This window comes from Piliocolobus tephrosceles, chromosome 13 (assembly GCF_002776525.5).
Source record: "Piliocolobus tephrosceles isolate RC106 chromosome 13, ASM277652v3, whole genome shotgun sequence".
Lineage (NCBI taxonomy): Eukaryota > Metazoa > Chordata > Mammalia > Primates > Cercopithecidae > Piliocolobus > Piliocolobus tephrosceles.
In genome coordinates this window covers 62,468,010-62,486,470 of record NC_045446.1, presented here as the reverse complement: position 1 = coordinate 62,486,470, position 18,461 = coordinate 62,468,010, and the positions used below count along the sequence as shown (strand labels likewise).

The following is an 18,461-nucleotide window of genomic DNA, read 5'->3' as shown; positions in this document are numbered from 1 at the left end:
TTCTTATAAATTTATCACCATCAGACCTGTCTAAGAAATATAAGACAAGTCTCGTGGTAATAAACTCCCTCAGCTTTTATTTCTCTGGGAAAGTCTTTATCTTTCCTTGATTTCTGAAGAATAGTTTTGCTGGGTATAGTCTTCTTAGTTGACAGGATTTTTTTTCATTCAACATTTTGAATCTATCATCCTGTTCTCTTCTGGCCTATAAGGTTTATAATGTGAAATCCACTGTCAGCCTTATTGGAAGTCCCTTATGTATTACTTGCTTTTTTGCTCTCATTGCTTTCAGAATCCTTCTTTGTCTTTAATTTTTGATAGTTTGATTATAATATGTCTTGGTGTAGTCTTATTTGGACTGAATCTTATTGGAAGCCATTCATCTTCCTATTTTCTTTCTTTTTTTTTTTTTTTTGAGACGGAGTCTTGCTGTGTCGCCCAGGCTGGAGTGCAGTGGCGTGATCTCGGCTCACTGCAAGCTCCGCCTCTCGGGTTCACGCCATTCTCCCGCCTCAGCCTCCGAGTAGCTGGGACTACAGGCGCCCGCCACCACGCCCGGCTAGTTTTTTGTATTTTTAGTAGAGACGGGGTTTCACCATGTTAGCCAGGATGGTCTTGATCTCCTGACCTCGTGATCCACCCACCTTGGCCTCCCAAAGTGCTGGGATTACAGGCTTGAGCCACCGCGCCCAGCCTCATCTTCCTATTTTCAAATAGCTCATTTTTGAGTTCACATATTCTGTCTTCTGCTTGATCAGTTCTGCTGTTCATGCTCTATATTGCAGTTTCATTTGATTCATTATATTTTTCAGCTCCAGGGTTTCTTTTGATGTTTTTTAAAAACATAATTTCAATCTCTTAAATTTGTTTGGAATATTTATTGTTTTCCTGATTTTGTTAAGTTGTTTCTCTATATTTTCTTAATGTTTGCTAAACTTTCTTAAAACAATTATTTTGAATTATTTGTGAGGCAGGTCATGAATATCCATTTCTTTAGGGTTGGTTACTGATCCTTCATTTTGTTCTTTGGGTGGGATCAAGTTTCCCTGATTGTTCTTGATTCTTGTGGCCATGCTTTGGTGTCTGAACATGTGAAAAAGTAGGGACTTACTGTAGTCTTTGCAGATTGGCTTTGCCTGGGAAAGAGATTCAGCCTGTCCAGAGATTCGGGACAGGCTGTCTTGTGTGGTTCATGAATGAGCTTGGTGCTAGAGTCCTCAGGCAGGCTGGCCTGTTGCCTAGGTCAGCAGGTGAGTTGGCCTGGTGCCTTGGTCCTTAGGGTTGAGCTTGGAGCCTGGTGCCATTTGAGTGGACCTGTTGATTGGGACCACAGGGGTGGGCCTAGAGCCTGTATCTGTGGGGGCCAGCCTGAAGCCTAAGTGCACAGGGACTAACCTTGTGATGGGATAGGCCTTGAGCCTGAATCTGCAGGTAATGGTTAGTCATTGGGATTGACCTGGCACCTGCGTTCAAGTGGATGGGCCTGGAGCCTGAGTCCACAGGGGTTGATCTGGTACTGGAGCAGACCTGGAGCCTTAGTTTATGGGAATTGGCCTGGGCCCTGGGTCCACAAGGGCTGGCCTGGAATGTAGGTATATAGGGATGGTCCTGGAGTCTCAGTCCATGGGGGCCAGGCTGTTACTGGCATCTATCGGAGTGGGTCTGCATCTCAGATCTGCTGGAGCAGGCCTAGACTTTGGGTTCACTGAAGTCTGTGGCATGGGGACTGGCCTGGAGCCTGTGCTGGCCTGTTCCTGGGCAGGCACGGAGCCTGGGTCTGTGGGTGATGGTCTAGAGCCTGGATATACAGGTACTGCGCCAGAAGGTGTAGGTCTGTGAGGGCTAGCCTGTGACCTGGGTCCACGGGGGCTATCCTGGAGTCTGGATTTGTGGGAGCCAGCTCAGTACTGGGTCTACTGGGATGGGCCTGGGGGCTGCTAGATCTGGCCTGGAATGTGGGGCCACAGGGACTGGTGTGAAACCGAGCAGGCCTAGAGCCTGTGTCTGCAGGTGCTGGCCCAGTGCCTGAGGCCAGGGGTACTGACCTGGTGCTAGGGCAGGCCTAAAGCTCTGGGCTGTGTGGACTAACTTGGCTGTGGGCTGGGCTGGAGCCTGGCGTGGACCTGGAGGCTGGGTCTGCTGGTATAGGCCTGATAACTAAGGCTGTCAGGCCAACCTGGTGCTAGGGCAGACCTGAAGCCTAGATTCATGCCCCAGCCAGTTCTGGGGGAAGTCTAGAGCCCTGGGCCACCAAGGCTACCCTGGCTCTAGGATGGGCCTAGAGATTGAATCTGCAAGGCGGGCCTGAAGCCTGAGACTGTAGGGGCTGGGCTCGTGTTAGGGTGGGCCCAGAGCCCATGACTGCTGGGGCTGGCCTGGCACTAGGGCCAGAGTCTGAGGCTGCTAAGATCAGTCTGGCTAGGAGGCAGATCTGGAGCCTGGGGCTGTGGGGTATGGCCTGGCACTAGGGAGGCCTAGAGGCTTAGTCTGAGGGTATCAACCAGGAGTTTGGGAGCCTTCCAGGCACTGAGTTTTACTGGGGTGGGCTTGGATTCAGGGTCCAAGGCAAAGTCCAGCCCTCACTTCCCTCTCCTGCCCCCATGAATGTAACTCTCTCCATGTGTACCGCCTGGAGTTGGGGGAGGGGTGATATGGGTAAGGGGAAACTGTCTTCTACTCTCTGTAGGTAATCTTTTCTTTACCCCTGTGCTACGCCCAGGTGCTGTAATCTCTCATTTGGTTTACTTAGCTCTTGTGAAGGTATTTTTACATGTGGATAATAGTTCAAATTGATGTTTCTGCTGGGGAGCAAGTGCTGGGGAGTCCTGTTCTGCCATCTTGCTGATGCCGTAAGGGTTTTCTTGATCCTGTTTCTTGTTCTGCTGAACGTTTCTCCTGTGGTAACCTTTATCATACTTTGAGCTGTAACTTTATACTTAATTATTGGTTTTCTCAGCAGACTGGCCCTAGCTCCTTGAGGTCACAGACCTCAGCAGCTAGAACAGGGACTAGAACATGGTAGGCATTTGATAAGTAATTGTTGGATAAACAGTTTGTATTTTATAATTGTGGAGACTGGGCCTTAGAAAGGTGTTAAGTAACTTGTCCCAAGCTTCTCAGCTGGTAAGTTTCAGAGGCTGCTGCCCTTTTTTTTTTAAATGAGTTTCACTATGTTGGCCAAACTGGTCTTGAACTCCTGGACTCAAGTAATCCTCCCGTCTTGGCCCCCCAAAGTGCTGGGATTACAGTCATTAGTCACTGCATCCAGCTAAAATTTCCTATTCCTGCCTTTCCTATCCTTGTCTTTTATACTCCCAGAGTTCATGGTTTTTTTTCCACTGTATCACTCACATGGGTCCCCAAACATGCCTCCAGATCTGGGTCTGTACCTCCTGGGCCTTTCTTGCTTTTGACACTTCTGTCTTTGTGCTTTCTTCTAGTGTGGTCCAGGTCCTGCTTGCTGCCGGGGCTGATCCAAACCTTGGAGATGATTTCAGCAGTGTTTACAAGACCGCCAAGGAACAGGGAATCCATTCTTTGGAAGGTAAGTGTGGGCTGTCCTGCTTCTCTGAGAGCTCTCCTCTTGTGTCTTGCATGCAGTCTTGCTCTGTGGTGTCAGCTCTACCAGCAACTCAGAGTGAAAGCCTGCATGTTCTTTACCTCTGTGGACTCATGAACTCAAAGGGCTTGGAACAGCTGCTTTTCACAGTCCCTTGGCTCTAACTTTATGTCACCTCAGAAGAAGTCTTGGGGAAAGAAATAGAGGACTGATTTCGTGACCTAATTGGGGGTAGGAAGTACATTTCAACTGATGTTTTCTGAAAGTGCTTCAGCCTGTAGAGCTGCAGATGAGTGGACAACGGAGCACATTTCAGTAAAATAATTAAGGCAACTGCGTGGAATGTGGATTTGTTCCTCTCCTTTTTCCTGCAGACTTACCTTGCCCCATTCCTGCCCCAGAACTAGACAACAGCCTTACTGGATTCCTCAGCCTCATAAGTCCCTAAATAATACTACTCTGAATACTGCTTTTCCCCCCTCGTAAATGTAAAATGCAATCCTGTCTCTGGGACTGTCCCCTTAGCTTGCTCTACAATCTAGGACAAATAGTGGACCTTCTCTGTGCCCTGATGTCTATCCTTATAAAATGAGGTCATCATCAGTGCCTTCTCTGGGGTGTCTGGGATGTTGTGTTGGTGGTAGTTAGAACTTCAGAATGAAGAGGCTGTGGGGTGAGTCTTGGAGACTGAATATGCAAGGTGGGTGTTTGGGTTTGCACTAGGGCTTGATCATGTGTCTGTTGGAGGGTACCTCAGCAAGTCAGTCTATGTTGTGTGGTGAGTACTTCATCCAAAGTGGGGTTGAAAAAAAAGCTGGTTGCTTTGGCTGCAGTCAGAAATGAGTATTTTACATTTGAGCTTTTGTTTATCCAGACTGTCCCCACTGCTTTCCCCTTGTCCTGGATCATTCACAGAGGCTGAGATCCCTCTGAGATTGCCAGCAACAGCGTGGCTGAGCAGTGGCTGCTTTAGTGTTAGCAGTGATGCCAGGAGGACAGACAGCCTCTCTGACTACCTGAGAGCCAGAACATTGACCTAGGGGGAAGTTCAGCCAAGGGGAGCAGTGTGCTCAGCCTTCAGAGCTGTAAGGCTGCGAGACTGACGTGGTAGGTGGTAACTCAGGGTAGCGGTGTTGTTGCTGCCCCAGGAAGAAGTTTTCTCAAATCAGTGGCATGAGAGGAGTATCCAAGAGCATTAAGGCATTGCTGCCCAGGTAAAGTGTGAAGTTACCCTCTTCCTTCCCTTTCACCTCTCTAAACCTAGTCCTTCTCTTAAGGTTCCATTGCTAAGGCTAGGTCCTCCACAAAGGCTTCCCTGTCCTTGACAATAGTTGCAACCTGCCCTCAGCTGCTCTTTTGAATGTTCTTTAGATCTTGGCCTTTTGTATGGTTATTTGAACTCTCATCTACCCATATGTCCTTTCTTTCCTCCTCATGTGCAGGCCACAATCTTTGTGTCCTTGGATTCCCCACTGAGCTGGAGGAATTGTGTTTATGTTTTAAACAGAGAATTTCATGAGTACCACCTTGCCCTCTATTTGCAGCCTGATATGTGGGGACTCAGCTTATGGGCTATCCTCTTCTCATTCAGGCACAGCATTGCAGTGCTCAGCTCTGTCTTCAGTTTAGGTGCTGATATGCTTTGGCTGTGTCTCTATTCACATCTCAACTTGAATTGTATCTCCCAGAATTCCCATGTGTTGTGGGAGGGACCTAGTGGGAGGTAATTGAAACATGGGGGCCAGTCTTTCCCATGCTATTCTTGTGATAGTGAATAAGTCTCTTGAGATCTGATGGGTTTGTTAGGGGTTTCCCCTTTTGCTTCATCCTCATTTTTCTCCTGCCGCTGCCATGTAAGAAGTGACTTTTACCTTCTCCCATGATTCTGAGGCCTCCCCAGCCATGTAGGACCGTGAGTCCAATTAAACCTCTTTTTGTTCCCAGTTTCAGGTATGTCTTTATCAGCAGTGTGAAAATGAACTAATACAGGTGCTCTCACTAAAAAGCAAGGTGGAGCATTTGTTGAGAGGGCAGGGCCAGGTAGACAGGAGGGGATTCTTTCGAGTGCCTTCTCATCTGCTGTCAGGATTCTAGCAGGGCTCATTAAACGTTTTTTTTATTTCACAGAATCTCAAAGCTATGAAGCCATCTATCTAGTCCAACTTCTGCTGTCACACTGGTCTCCACGACGTACATTCATGTTTTGTTTTGTTTTGTTTTGTTTTGTTTTGTTTTGCTTTTTTGAGATGGAGTCTCACTCTGTCGCCCAGGCTGGAGTGCAGTGGTACAATCTTGGCTCACTGTAAGCTCCACCTCCTGGGTTCACACCATTCTCCTGCCTCAGCCTACCCAGTAGCTGGGACTACAGGCGCCCACCACCACGCCTGGCTAATTTTTTGTATTTTTAGTAGAGACGGGGTTTCACTGTGTTAGCCAGAATGGTCTCGATCTCCTGGCCTTGTTATCTGCTCGCCTCGGCCTCCCAAAGTGCTGGGATTACAGGCATGAGCCACCGTGCCCGGCCACATTCATGTTTTGTAGCTTTGTGTTTTAATGGTAACCTCCAGGGTGATACTCACATTCAACGTTCTAGATCAGTAGTCAGCAAACTTTCTAGAAAGAGCCAGATAGTAAACATTTAAGCTTTGTAGGCCAGTTGATCTCAGTTGTGACTACCTACCTTGACCATTGTGATACAAAAGCAGCCATAAACAATAAACAAATCGATGTGGCTATGTTTCAAGAAAATGTTATTTACAAAAACACATAGCCTGCTGGATTTGGCCCAGAGGCTGTAGTTTGCCAACCCTGCTCTACATGATTTTTTTTTTTGCATTCCTTGTTCAAGATTACATAATTTATTTTTCTTAGTGTTTTTTTTCTTTCTTCTTTTCTTTTCTTTTTCCTGGTCAACCTCTGGATTATTTTTAACTCTTATGCCAGACAGCCTACATTCTGGGTAGGTAGGTAGGTAGGGAGAGAGAGACAGCAAAAATATTTGAAAAGGCTATCATGTCCCCTTATGAAATAACAAATTAAAATATTAACCATCTCTTCTTATTTCATATGATCTGCAAATTTAGTAGTAGGCTTTCTGTGGATTCACTTATTTATTCAAAAGTATTTATTGATCACATTCCTGTGTACCAGGTAGTGTTTTAAGCACTGATGAGTTAGACAGACAAGATCCCCTGCCATCATGCTCTTACTTGGATTAAAATGTTTATAAGGACTTTATTAAATACAGAGTCCTAGAGCGCATGGTCAAGATAATTTTTATGCATTATTCAGCATTCTCAGGTGTAATTCTATCAACTTTCATTCTTTTTCATCCTCCGTTCCTTTGCTTTGTTCACAAAATTTTAAGAGCTTTTTCCCCAGATTTCTTGCTAAAATTAAAATGTTTCTAGCATTTGTCTTATTTTCTTGTCTAATAACCCTTTCCAGAAAAGGAAATCAGGTTATTCTGGCATGTTGATTTATTGTTCTTAGGGAACCCATACTGGTACCCAGTAATTACCCAAGCGTTTAAGAACTGTTACAAAATGCTGGGCACCGTGGTTCACGCTTGTAGTCCCAGCACTTTGGGAGGCCGAGGCAAGCAGATCACATGAGGCTGGGAGTTCGAGACCAGCCTGGCCAACATGGCAAAACCCCATTTCTACTAAAAATACAAAACTTAGCCAGGTGTGATGGTGCATGCCTGTAGTCCCAGCTACTCAGGAGGCTGAGGCACAAGAATCACTTGAACACAGGAATCAGAGGTTGTAGTGAGCTGAGATCATGCCACTGCACTCCAGCCTGGGTGACAGAGCAAGACCCTGTCTCAAAACAAAAACAAAAACAACCAACTGTTAAAAAAAAAAAATAACATCCTAGAAGTTTGTCAGGAATCATTGATAAACTCACTGTGGCTTGCAAGATCTACCTCTCCACCTTTTTTTTTTTTTTTTTTAATTCTAGGTTACTTTTGTCTGCCACAGTTTTCTGGCAGCTGGCTTTATTTTCCTGGGTGTATCGGTTTAGATGTGCTCTGCTGTCCAACTTGGTGCACTGAACGTTCTGACTTGGACCTGGATAGGTGATAGTCCTTTAGAATCATCTCAGGGCTCTTCTCTCTCATCAGCCTCAGCCTTTAGCTTCTTCTTAACCATGTCTTTCCTTTTTCTGTTTAAGGAAACCTCATTTTTTTAGCCATTCAGCCAATATATATTGACTGCCAATTGTATGCAAGATACCATACCCAGCTCTGACTCATTCTCGTGGATGAAATACAAACAAAAGAATCCTATAGTTCTCTTATTTTTGTATTGGATTGACTTTTTCATGAAAAATTACCTGACTTGTAGGGATGGGTAAAGAAGGTAGAGTAGAACAAGAGCTGTAATTCCCTTTCCCTCGAGTGTGTCTAGGCAAATTCACAGGAAGGTCACCAGCTCATGAAAGTTGGACAGTCCTTCACTATTATAGTAGACTATGGAGTCAGTGCTAAGTCCAAGAAGTTCACTAAATTTCTAATGGATATTTCTGTGGCCCTTGGCCTGCAGTTAGTACTGAAGAAAGGTATAGTTTGTGGCTTTGGAAAGACCTCTCTAACCTCCAGTGATACATTCCTTTTCTTCCATATTAGTATTGTTGTGAATATCAAGAGATAAAATATGTGATGTGTGGATTGTAAAGTGCTCTACAGTTGTAATTGCTTATTAGTTTCATTTATGTATAATTCAGCATGTTCTTACTGAATGTCAGGCACTCTGCCAGTTGCTGGAATTATATAAATGATTATACATAGTCTAGCCCCTCAACAGTGCTCCCAGTCATTTACAGAGACAAGCCTGTAAACAAGGAATCACAATGCAGAGTGATAAATGCAATGGTAGCTGCACAGATATGTAGGCAGCACTGATGTAAGTAGTGGTGAGCTCCACCTGAGAAGTGAGCAGACTGGTGTCTCGGAAGTGTCACAGGGTAAGTGACCTTGAATTGGGTCTTAAGGATGAGTTGGAGATTGCCAGGAACGCTAAGAGGGATGGACCTTCCAGACAGAGGGAACAGTGTATGCAGAGGCATTGGGTGGGGGTTAGGGAATGACAGCAGGTGGAATCATCTGCTGCAGGATTGAGGAGAACAAGAAGAAATAAGGCCAGAGAGTGAAGAAGGTTACACATGAGAAGGACCTTGTAAGGCAGTTCTAGGGAGCTCATTCTCTATTCTGAAGGCCGTTAAAGGATTTTAAGCAGGACAATGTCGAATTCACAGTTGCATTTTAGATGGACCATTCTGACAGGGTGGAGGAGGAATTGGAGGGGAAAGATTATCAATGGTTCTTGACTTTTTAGGGATAATGGACTCCTTTGGGAATCTGATAAGAAGCTATGCTCCTGTCCTCCAAAAATACATTTAAAATATCTGGAGATTCCTAAAGGTGATCTTTGGGAATACAGTAAATAGATGTTAGCAGAATATTAGAAGATTGAGTACTCAGTGGATTGTGAGAATTGATGGAAAAGGTGGTATGCATGGTGACACCTCAGTTTCTAGTTTGAGTGAATAGTTAGATATGTGGGTCTGGAGAGCTCAAAGGAGTAGTTTGGCAGGAGATAGGGATTTAGGAGTATTTTCCATTTGCTTGGGAGTTAAAACAATGGATGTGACCGAAATTGCCCAATGAAAGTATTTAAAGTGAGGGGATGGTAGGAGAACAAGTCCTTTACTCAGGATACCAGCATTTAAGGTGTGAGCAGGAAAGAGGATCCAGGCAAGAAAACTAAAAGGTATCAAAGATGCTTTGTGTCCGTTTTACCTGCTGAGAACAGACACAGCCTAGGGAGGAAAGAAACTTCTTTGCCATCCTTGCTGAGACTTTGTCATTGGTTATGCCATTCCTAGTTTCACTCTTCTCCTGTGTCATGTGAGCATTGTTGTTTAGCAAGAAGCCTACTCAGCTGGGTCCACTTTTGTCAACGTTGGTGTTTCTGGGTAGAGGGCAGTCTTACTGGTTCAGGTAACCCAAGGGTGCTTGGTATGGAAATCTTGTTGGCCTGATTATTCTTTCCTTTCTCTCCAGCCCTCAGAGTGGCATCTTCAGAGGCACATTGGTGTCCTAGAGAAAGTTTGGGCTTCAGTACCAGATATCTGAATGATTCGTCTAAGCTCTATTACTGACTAGATGTGTGATCTTGAGTAAGTGACTTAAAGTCTCTGAATTTCAGTTTTCTCATCTGTAACGTAGTAATAACAATACCCATCTTATAGGGTTGTTAGGATGATTAGAGATAATCATATATATATTTAAAGCACAGTGACATTTAATGCAGAATTTCTGTATGGAGGTGGGTTTTAGCAAAGTGTAAAGAAGGAAGCCTGCCTGGGAGGTATTGAGCAACTTACCACTCAAGGGGTACTAACAGCTGAGATGTCTGCCCATCATGGATTCTGTAAAGGGGATTCTTGCCATGGGTCATTGGATTATCTGGCCTCCAGTGCCCCTGTCTGCCGTGTGATTTCTAATGTTCTTGAAGCTCTAGACTCACTCTCAGAGCAAGTAATGTTCTTTTGTTTTGTTTTGTTTTTTTGTTTTTGAGACAGAGTTTCGCTCTTATTGCCCAGACTGGAGTGCAATGGCACGATCTTGGCTCATTGTAACCTCTGCCTCCTGGGTTCAAGCGATTCTCCTGCCTCAGCCTCCCAAGTAGCTGGGATTATAGGTACCACCACCACGCCCGGCTAATTTTTATTTTTATTTTTATTTTACTAGTATTTTTAGTAGAGATGGAGTTTCACCATGTTGGCCAGGCTGGATTCTTACTCCAGACCTCAGGTGATCCACCTGCCTCGGCCTCCCAAAGTGCTGGGATTACAGGCGTAAGCCACTGCACCCAACGTAATATTCTTAAAAGAAGTGGGATTTGAGTTGGGCTTTGGAGGATGAAAATGACTGGGAAAAAGAAAAAAGCAGAGGGCACAGCTTAGAATGTCTGTGAGATGGAATAAATGTGGAGAGAAGTATGAGGATCATAGCTGTTCCTCTGCCAACCTATTCCCTGATCTCGACCACATTCCTTTCAGTGCCTTGAGCCCTACCCATACCCACTCCAGGAGTGTTCCACTTGTGGCTGGCTGATGGGTGGGGGCCCTAATCCTCAGACAGAGGAGGTAATAAATTAGTGGTAACAGTAAACAAGTCGCCCAGCCCGGGATGCTGCTGGCTGCTTATAAGTAACTGTTATAAACATTGAGTGTCTGGGGCTGTCAGAAATGCAAGCAAGCATTTTGAGTGCCTCTCATATGTACAATTAAAACAATAAAACACGGCAGAAACGCAGCCAGAGCGGGCTCTAAATCAGCTTCTCTTCTCAGCTCCAAGTGGCAGCTGAATAAAGATGAGTGGGGCAGAAGCTGGGTTGGCATAGGGCCCTTCTGGGGGTAGAGGACCTGGACCAACCCCACCAGCCTGAGTGCCCCCTTCCCACAGCTCCAGGGTCTGCAGGGCCTGGCCTGCTCCAGCTGACCTCCCCATCTCTGTGTCTTCAGATGGGCGACAGGACGGTGCAAGCCGGCACATCACAAACCAGTGGACAAGTGCCCTGGAGTTCAGGAGATGGCTAGGACTCCCTGCTGGCGGTAATGGAACTGCTCTGTATAATATTTCTCCCCCTCCCCAGTACATGCCAAGGATGGTTTCATCTGACTATCTTTTTTACTCAGTATAAGTTAACTACCCAGCACCCACTGTGTGCCCAGCCTAACCCAAGCATAGCAGAGAGAATGCATGCCCTTGGAGAGCAAAAACTCACCTGAGAATAATAAGGCTCCCAAGGAAATAAGAATCCCCTAGAGAGCTTGTTAACACAGGTTCCTGGACCCTCTGCCCTCAGATTCTGATTGAGTATGTCTGGGGTGGGACCTGAGGTTTTGCATTTCTAATAGGCTCCTACCCTTTGGAAAACATGATCTAGACTACAGGTATTAGTTGTGGTCTTGTGCTTGAACTGCTTAAAAAACTCGTCTGGGCCTTCACCTCCCTACTAGAGATCTTATTTTGCCACTTTAAGCTTCACTCCTAGAGAGGCTGTGTGTTTAAGCTATGGTATTATATGTGTGCAGAACACTTAATAACTCTGACACCTGGAGCGATTTTCTATACCTGCCAGAGGCACTGTCTCCTTATTTGTAAAAGAAAGGTTATTGGGAGCCTTAGAGGTAGTATGGTACATTTACCCCAACCTAAACCCTAGAACATAGAAGAAATTCTGTGAATGTAAACCTCTGTTTCTACATCCTCCTCCTCATTATACTCTTAACAGAATGTCAGTCTTTGACACAGCCTTCCAAACGCTTTTCTCTGGTAGCAAACTATTACCCTCAAAGAGCCAAATAGTATTTAGAGTCCAAGGAATGGCTTAGCCATTACCTAATTGTGTGACCTTGGCAATTCTTTTTTGCTCTCTGAGCTTGATTTTCTCATCTATAGAGAATAATATTTCCTACACCATAGGCTTATTGTAAGGCCCTAATTGGAGGACTTATGAAAGCGCTTGAGAAAATACAAGGCATTATGCAAATATAAGGTGCTTGCAAGAACAGTAATTAGTAATAATAAAGACTTAAGATATTACCAAGACAATATTTGACAAAGGGTCCAGTCAGAGGTACAGATAGCAAGGGCCGTCAGAGCTTAGAGAAGAGAATCTCTGGCTGAAGAAGTCAAGGAAATAAAATGACATTTGAGCCTCAAAGTATCGGAAGGTTTTGGACAGCTGTATGGAGGGTTGACAGGTGGGTGCAATTGAATGTGAGTAGAGAAGGGGTGTGCTATATTCAAAACATACAGAGTGGTCGAATGTGGTGGTTCATGCCTATAATCCCAAGACTTTGGGAGGCTGAAGCAGAAGGATTGCTCGAACCCAGGAGTTCAAGACCAGCCTGGGCAACGTTGTGAGACCCCGTCTCTACACAACTTTTATTTTATTTTATTTTATTTTTTATTTTATTTTTGAGACAGAGTCTTGCTGTGCCCCCCAGGCTGGAGTACAGTGGCATGATCTCAGCTCACTGCAACCTCCGCCTCCTGGGTTCAAGCAGTTCCCATGCCTCAACCTCCTGAGTAGTTGGGATTACAGGTGTGTGCCACCATGCCCGGCAACTTTTTTGTATTTTAGTAGACATGGGGTTTCACCATGTTGCCCAGGATGGTCTTGAACTCCTGCCTCGGCCTCCCAAAGTGTCAGGGTAATGAGCCACCATGCCCTGCCCAATATATTTTTTTTAATTAGCCAGGTATGTGCCTGTGGTCCCAGATACTCAGGAGGATTGGTCCCAGCTACTGAGACAGGAGGATTGCCTGAGCCCAGGAGGTCAAGGCTGTAGTAAGCCATGGTCACACCACTGCACTCCAGCCTGGGTGATACAGCAAAACCCTGTCTCAAAAAAACAAAAAAACCACTCAGATATGAGAAACAGAAAAATTATGTTTCACGCTGGTAGGTGAACATGTTAGGATGAAGCATGCACACAGCAGAAGATTCATCTTAGAGAGTAATGAGCAATAAAGATGCAACATTAGTAGAGTAGGGCCAGATCAAGACTCTTGGACTTTATCCTTTAGTCAGAGAAGAGCCTTGAAGGTCCTAAAGGAGAGGGCACTGCAGGAATTGATGCCTTTCAGGATAGAGAAACAGAGGGAGGTGATAATGAGATGACGATGATGATAGCTGCAAGGGTAGCAGATAATATTGATTGATACTTACTTTGTATTCACAGTAACCCTATAATATAGGTAGTAACCCTATAATAAAGGAAACTGAGGCAGAGTGAGGATGTCAAATGCCAGCAGAACTATCTCCTGCTCTTGTATAAGACCCAACAACCATATCAGCCTGCATGTGCCCCCAGCTTAGTCAGCTCAGATCTCTGGCCTGTCCAAAGGCTTGGGAATCTGCCAGGCCAAAAGCTGTGTGGCCAATTTATTATTTTTAATAATGTCACAGCCCCTTCCTCATCCTTGTCCAGGCTCACTCAGGGCCTTGTCACACTCCGTGGCCAATGTTTCTACATGTCGTTTCTCCATAGTTCTGGTTCTGGCCACCATAGAGTTACCAGGATACATTTTGGCCAACTGCATGATTAAATGAATCAGCCAGTTAGGTTAATTATTTCTATCCTTTTAGCCCTCCAAACTCTGTGTGTGTGTGTGTGTGTGTGTGTGTGTGTGTGTGTGTGTGTGTATCTATCTGTGTCCTAGGAGAGAGAGATAGACTCGTTGACATGTTTTATTAAACAGAATAAATTCGATGCATTTGTAAAAATAAGAAAAAATAGGATTGGGTGGCAAAGAACTAGTCTTACGATTTTTAACTGATTTACATATTTTGTGTATAAATATTTTTTCATCAAAAGTTCCAAATCAGGGATGGGTCCCACACACCACACAAAATATATTAGAGACATTTATATGGATAGCAGGAAGGGAGACAGAGAGCTGAAATTTTCCAGGCACCTAGTGATTGATAGGGGCTGAGGCTCCCCCTGACGCTTTATTGAGTTTCCGATGATTATCTCTCGCTGAGACATTTTTTACAGATGACGGTCGAGCTGTCACAATGGACCATGGGGGAAAAAAACCCAACAATAATAACACTTTAATCTTTTTACTGCACTGCTCCCTAGTATCTCAGATTCATCTTCCCTGACGCACGCAGTTCATTATTCTGCCCCTCCCTGGATGGGAAATAAAGGAAAAAATATATATATGTAGACACACTTAGCCACATACATACACACACAGACTATATAAAAGAGACCACCTCAGAACCAGAGAGGGGCAGAATTTATTGTTCTTTTTGCAAGTATTGAGGTTTATTAGTAGAGATGCTGCGTTGGCTTGGAATTGGCTATTAATTACAGCATTTTGTATTTGTTTTTTATTACGAGTTTTTAACATCTTGAAGAAAAGGCAGAGGAGAGGCAAGCAGGTGTAGAGATGGGGAACACAGAGGAACCAAGTTTGACCAACCGAGTAGGATATCTGCCGAGAGGCAAAGAGCCGCCACCTTCTTCTTGTTGCCAGCCTTGCCCCAGAGAATCCCTGGAGCTCGAAGAATGCTGCTTTGGATAGGATGGGGGTGGGAGAGGAGGAGGAAGAGGGTGACCTCAGGGTACTTATAGGACAAATCTAAGGGAATCTAGATACTTGTGAGCATGTCACTACTATGAGAGTTAGGAGAGGTAGGAAGTAGAGGAGGTTAAAACAGAGTTTTGATGGGTCTGTAGATAACCGAGTAACAGATTCTTAAGTTTGCCCCACCTTATGAATTTGGTGATGTGAAGGTGAGATGTGGGCTCTGGAAAGCACTCCCTGGGTCTGCACTAAAAAGAAGGGTCCTGAGCCAGAGAGGATGCTGCACTGACTGTCATGGCCACAGGCAGGGACAATAGCCTGTCTTCTTCAAGTTCCTTGCCATCCTTCCTGGTCTACCCCTTCCCTTTCATGGAGGTGAGAGAAAATGGGCTTGGGGTTGCTGTGGGAAGGCTGCCCTTGAGGTATCTCCAGTGGAATAAGTATTGTTGACACAGTCTTTAATTCATCAACTCTATTCTGAGCCCCAGTGCTACACTAGAATGGGGTGACAATGAGGTGAGGTCCTATTCCTAAGGAGAAAACTTCCAGTCCATGGGCAGAAACCATGATGTCTGTGAGAATCATTTTCAAGTAGGGGATGGTCCTCCAGCCATCGGCCAGCCTAGGTGACCATGAGTGCCTTCTCTATATAAAGGATAAAGACATGTTGAAGACACAGTGTGTGTCCATCAAGAACCTGTTTCCTGCCTGGGGAGACAAGCTTAACATCTGTTTACTAAAGAAGTGTTTGTTAAGCAACCTGCCATGCTTAACAGAATACACATGAAACAATCTGAGAACACACAAGACTATGTAAAAGGAAATGTTGACTAATTTGATGTAAACAGAAGGCATAGAGGAAAGGGAGATCAGTGAAAATCAAGATGCTTGAATTGTAAAGTGTGAGTAAAATGTACATAAATAAGAGAAAGCATAATAAAGCCATGTAATCACTTAGAGAAAAAGAGTTATAAGCCTTGGAGTTGAACTTTCCAGCTCAGTCAGTGACTGCCAGTGTGACTTTATAAGATACATAACTTCTCTAAGTGTCAGTTTTCTTCATTTATTGTATGGGAATAATAATGTAACAGCCTAGTAGGGTTCTTGTGAGGATAGTCGTAAAGTTCCTGGCACAGTACCTGGGCACATAGTGAGTGTTCAATAAATGGAACCATTATTTTCTTACTGTTCTGTTGTGTATTTACTTATCTGAGTATTGGAGGAAGACTCTTAGTTGTGGGATGTTAGCCTTCAGGACTCACCTGTGACTCTCCACTAGAATGAAATGGGCCGCACTAGTATGGAATGAGCCTGACATATTCTACAGTGTTAGTGTTAGAGGTGATTCTGGCCAGTATTGGAATGACATCAGGAAGAGGAAAGGATACAATAATAAATTTATTACCATTTATTGAGTCCTTACTACATGCCGGGCAATATGCTCATCTTCTTCCATATATTTTTTAACCTAACAGCTTTATTAAGATTTAATTTACATACTATATAATTCACCATTTGTTTTTATGGAGTGTGAATTATGTATCAATAAAAAAAAGAAAGAAAATGAATGATACAAGAGCTTTAAATAGAAAAGCTTCTCTTCCCGTCCTCTCACACCTCACTAGATTTCCTACCTCATTTCTTTTTTTAAAAAATTTAGTATCAAATCTATTTTAATTTCAACTTTTATTTTAGATTCAGGGCCTACATGTGCAGGTTTGTTACCTGGGTATATTGCATGATGCTGGGGTTTGGGGTATAATTGATCCCATCACCCAGGTACTAGACATAGTATCCAATAGTTTTTCAACCCTTGCCTCCTTCATCCTTCCCTGCTCTACGAGTCCCTGGTGTCTATTGTTGCCATTTTTATGTCCATGAGTACCCATTGTTTAGCTTCCACTTATAAGTGAGAACATGTAGGCTGGGCACAATGGCTCATGCCTGTAATCCCGGCACTTTGGGAGAACATGCAGGCTGGACACAGTGGCTCATGCCTGTAATCCCAACACTTTGGTAGGCCGAAGCAGGTGGATCACTTGAGGTCAGGAGTTCAAGACCAGCCTGGCCAACATGGCAAAACTCCGACTCTACTAAAAGTATAAAAATTATCCGGGTGTGGTGGTGCGAGTAGCCTGTAGTTCCAGCTACTCCGGAGGCTGAGGCACAAGAATCACTTGAATCTAGGGGGCAGAGGTTGCGTGGTGAGCCTAGATTGTGTCACTACACTCCATCCTGGGCGACAGAGAGAGACTCCATCTCAAAAAGTTAATAATAATAACTGAGAACATGCAGTATTTGGTTTTCTGTTCTTGTGTTAATTTGCTTAGGATGATGGCTTCCAGCTGCATCCATGCTGCTGCAAAGGACATGATTTCATTCTTTTTTGTGGCTGTGTAGTATTCCATGTAGTATCCCATGGAATAGTACCATGTTTTCCTTATTCCATCCACCATGGATGGGCACCTAGATTGATTCTGTGCCTTTGCTCTTGTGAATAGTGCTGTGATGAACCTTTGAGTACATGTTTCTTTTTGGTAGAACAATTTGTTTTCTTTTGGATATATACCCAGTAATGAGATTGCTGGGTTGAATGGTTGTTCTAAGTTCTCTGGGAGATCTCCAAACCGCTTTCCACAGTGGCTGAACTAATTTACATTCCCTCCAACAGTGTATAAGCATTCTGTTTTCTCTACAGCCTAACCAATAAGAGCCATTCTGACTGGTGTGAGATAGTATCTCATTGTGGTTTTGATTGCATTTCTCTGACGATTAATGATGTTGAACATTTTTTCATATGTTTGTTGGTTGCTTGTATGTCTTCTTTTGAGAAATGTCCTTGTCTTTTGCCCATTTTGTAAATGGGATTTATTTTTTGCTTGTTGAGTTAACTTCCTTATAGCTTCTTGGCCAGGTGTTATGGTTCACACCTGTAATCCCAGCATTTTGGGAGGCCGAGGCAGGTGGATCACCTGTGGTCAGAAGTTCAAGACCAGCCTGGCCAACATGGTGAAACCCTGTTTTAGAAAACAGGGTTTTCTAAAAATACAAAAATTAGCCTCATGTGGTGGTGCATGCCTGTAATCCCAGCTATGCGGGAGGCAGAGGCAGATGACTCACTTGAGCCTGGGAGGCGGAAGTTGCAGTGAGCCAAGGTCACACCATTGTACTCCAGCCTGGGTGACAAAGTGCGACTCTATCTCAAAACAAAACAAAACAGACAAAAATCCCACATAAGTTCCTTATAGATTCTGGATATTAGACCATTGTCAGACACATAGTTTGCAAATATTTTCTCCCATTCTATAAGTTGTCTGTTTACTCTGTTGATAGTTTGTTTTGCTGTGCAGAAGCTCTTTCATTTAATTAGGTCCCATTTGTCAATTTTTGTTCTTGTCACAGTTGCTTTTGACGACCTAGTAATAAATTCTTTGCCAAGGCTGATGTCCCAAAGGGTATTTCCTAGGTATTCTTCTAGGATTTTTATAGTTTTAGGTTTTGCACTTAAATCTTTAATCCATCTTGAGTTGATTTTTGTATGTGGTGAGAGGTAGAGGTCCAGCTTCATTCTTCTGCATGTGGATAGCCAGTTATCCCAGCACCATTTATTGAATAGGGAATCCTTTCCCCGTTGCTTATATTTGTTGACCTCGTTGAAGATCCGTTGGGTATAGGTGTGTGGCTTTATTTCTGGGTTCTCTATTCTGTTCCATTGGTGTGTGTGTCTGTTTTTGTACAGTACCATGCTGTTTTGGTTACTGTAGCCTTGTAGTATAGTTTGAA

The 18,461-nt window shown here is 44.2% G+C and overlaps 1 protein-coding gene across 1 annotated transcript in view; it reads left to right on the top strand.

Annotated features, from left to right (window-relative positions):
* Positions 1–18,461, top strand: part of CLPB (caseinolytic mitochondrial matrix peptidase chaperone subunit B) — a 152,126-nt gene that overhangs the window by 59,959 nt on the left and 73,706 nt on the right. The window contains exon 4 of the mRNA XM_023209529.1: positions 3,441–3,544. Within this exon, the coding sequence (XP_023065297.1) occupies positions 3,441–3,544 (104 nt within the window). The remainder of the gene's footprint in view (positions 1–3,440; positions 3,545–18,461) is intronic.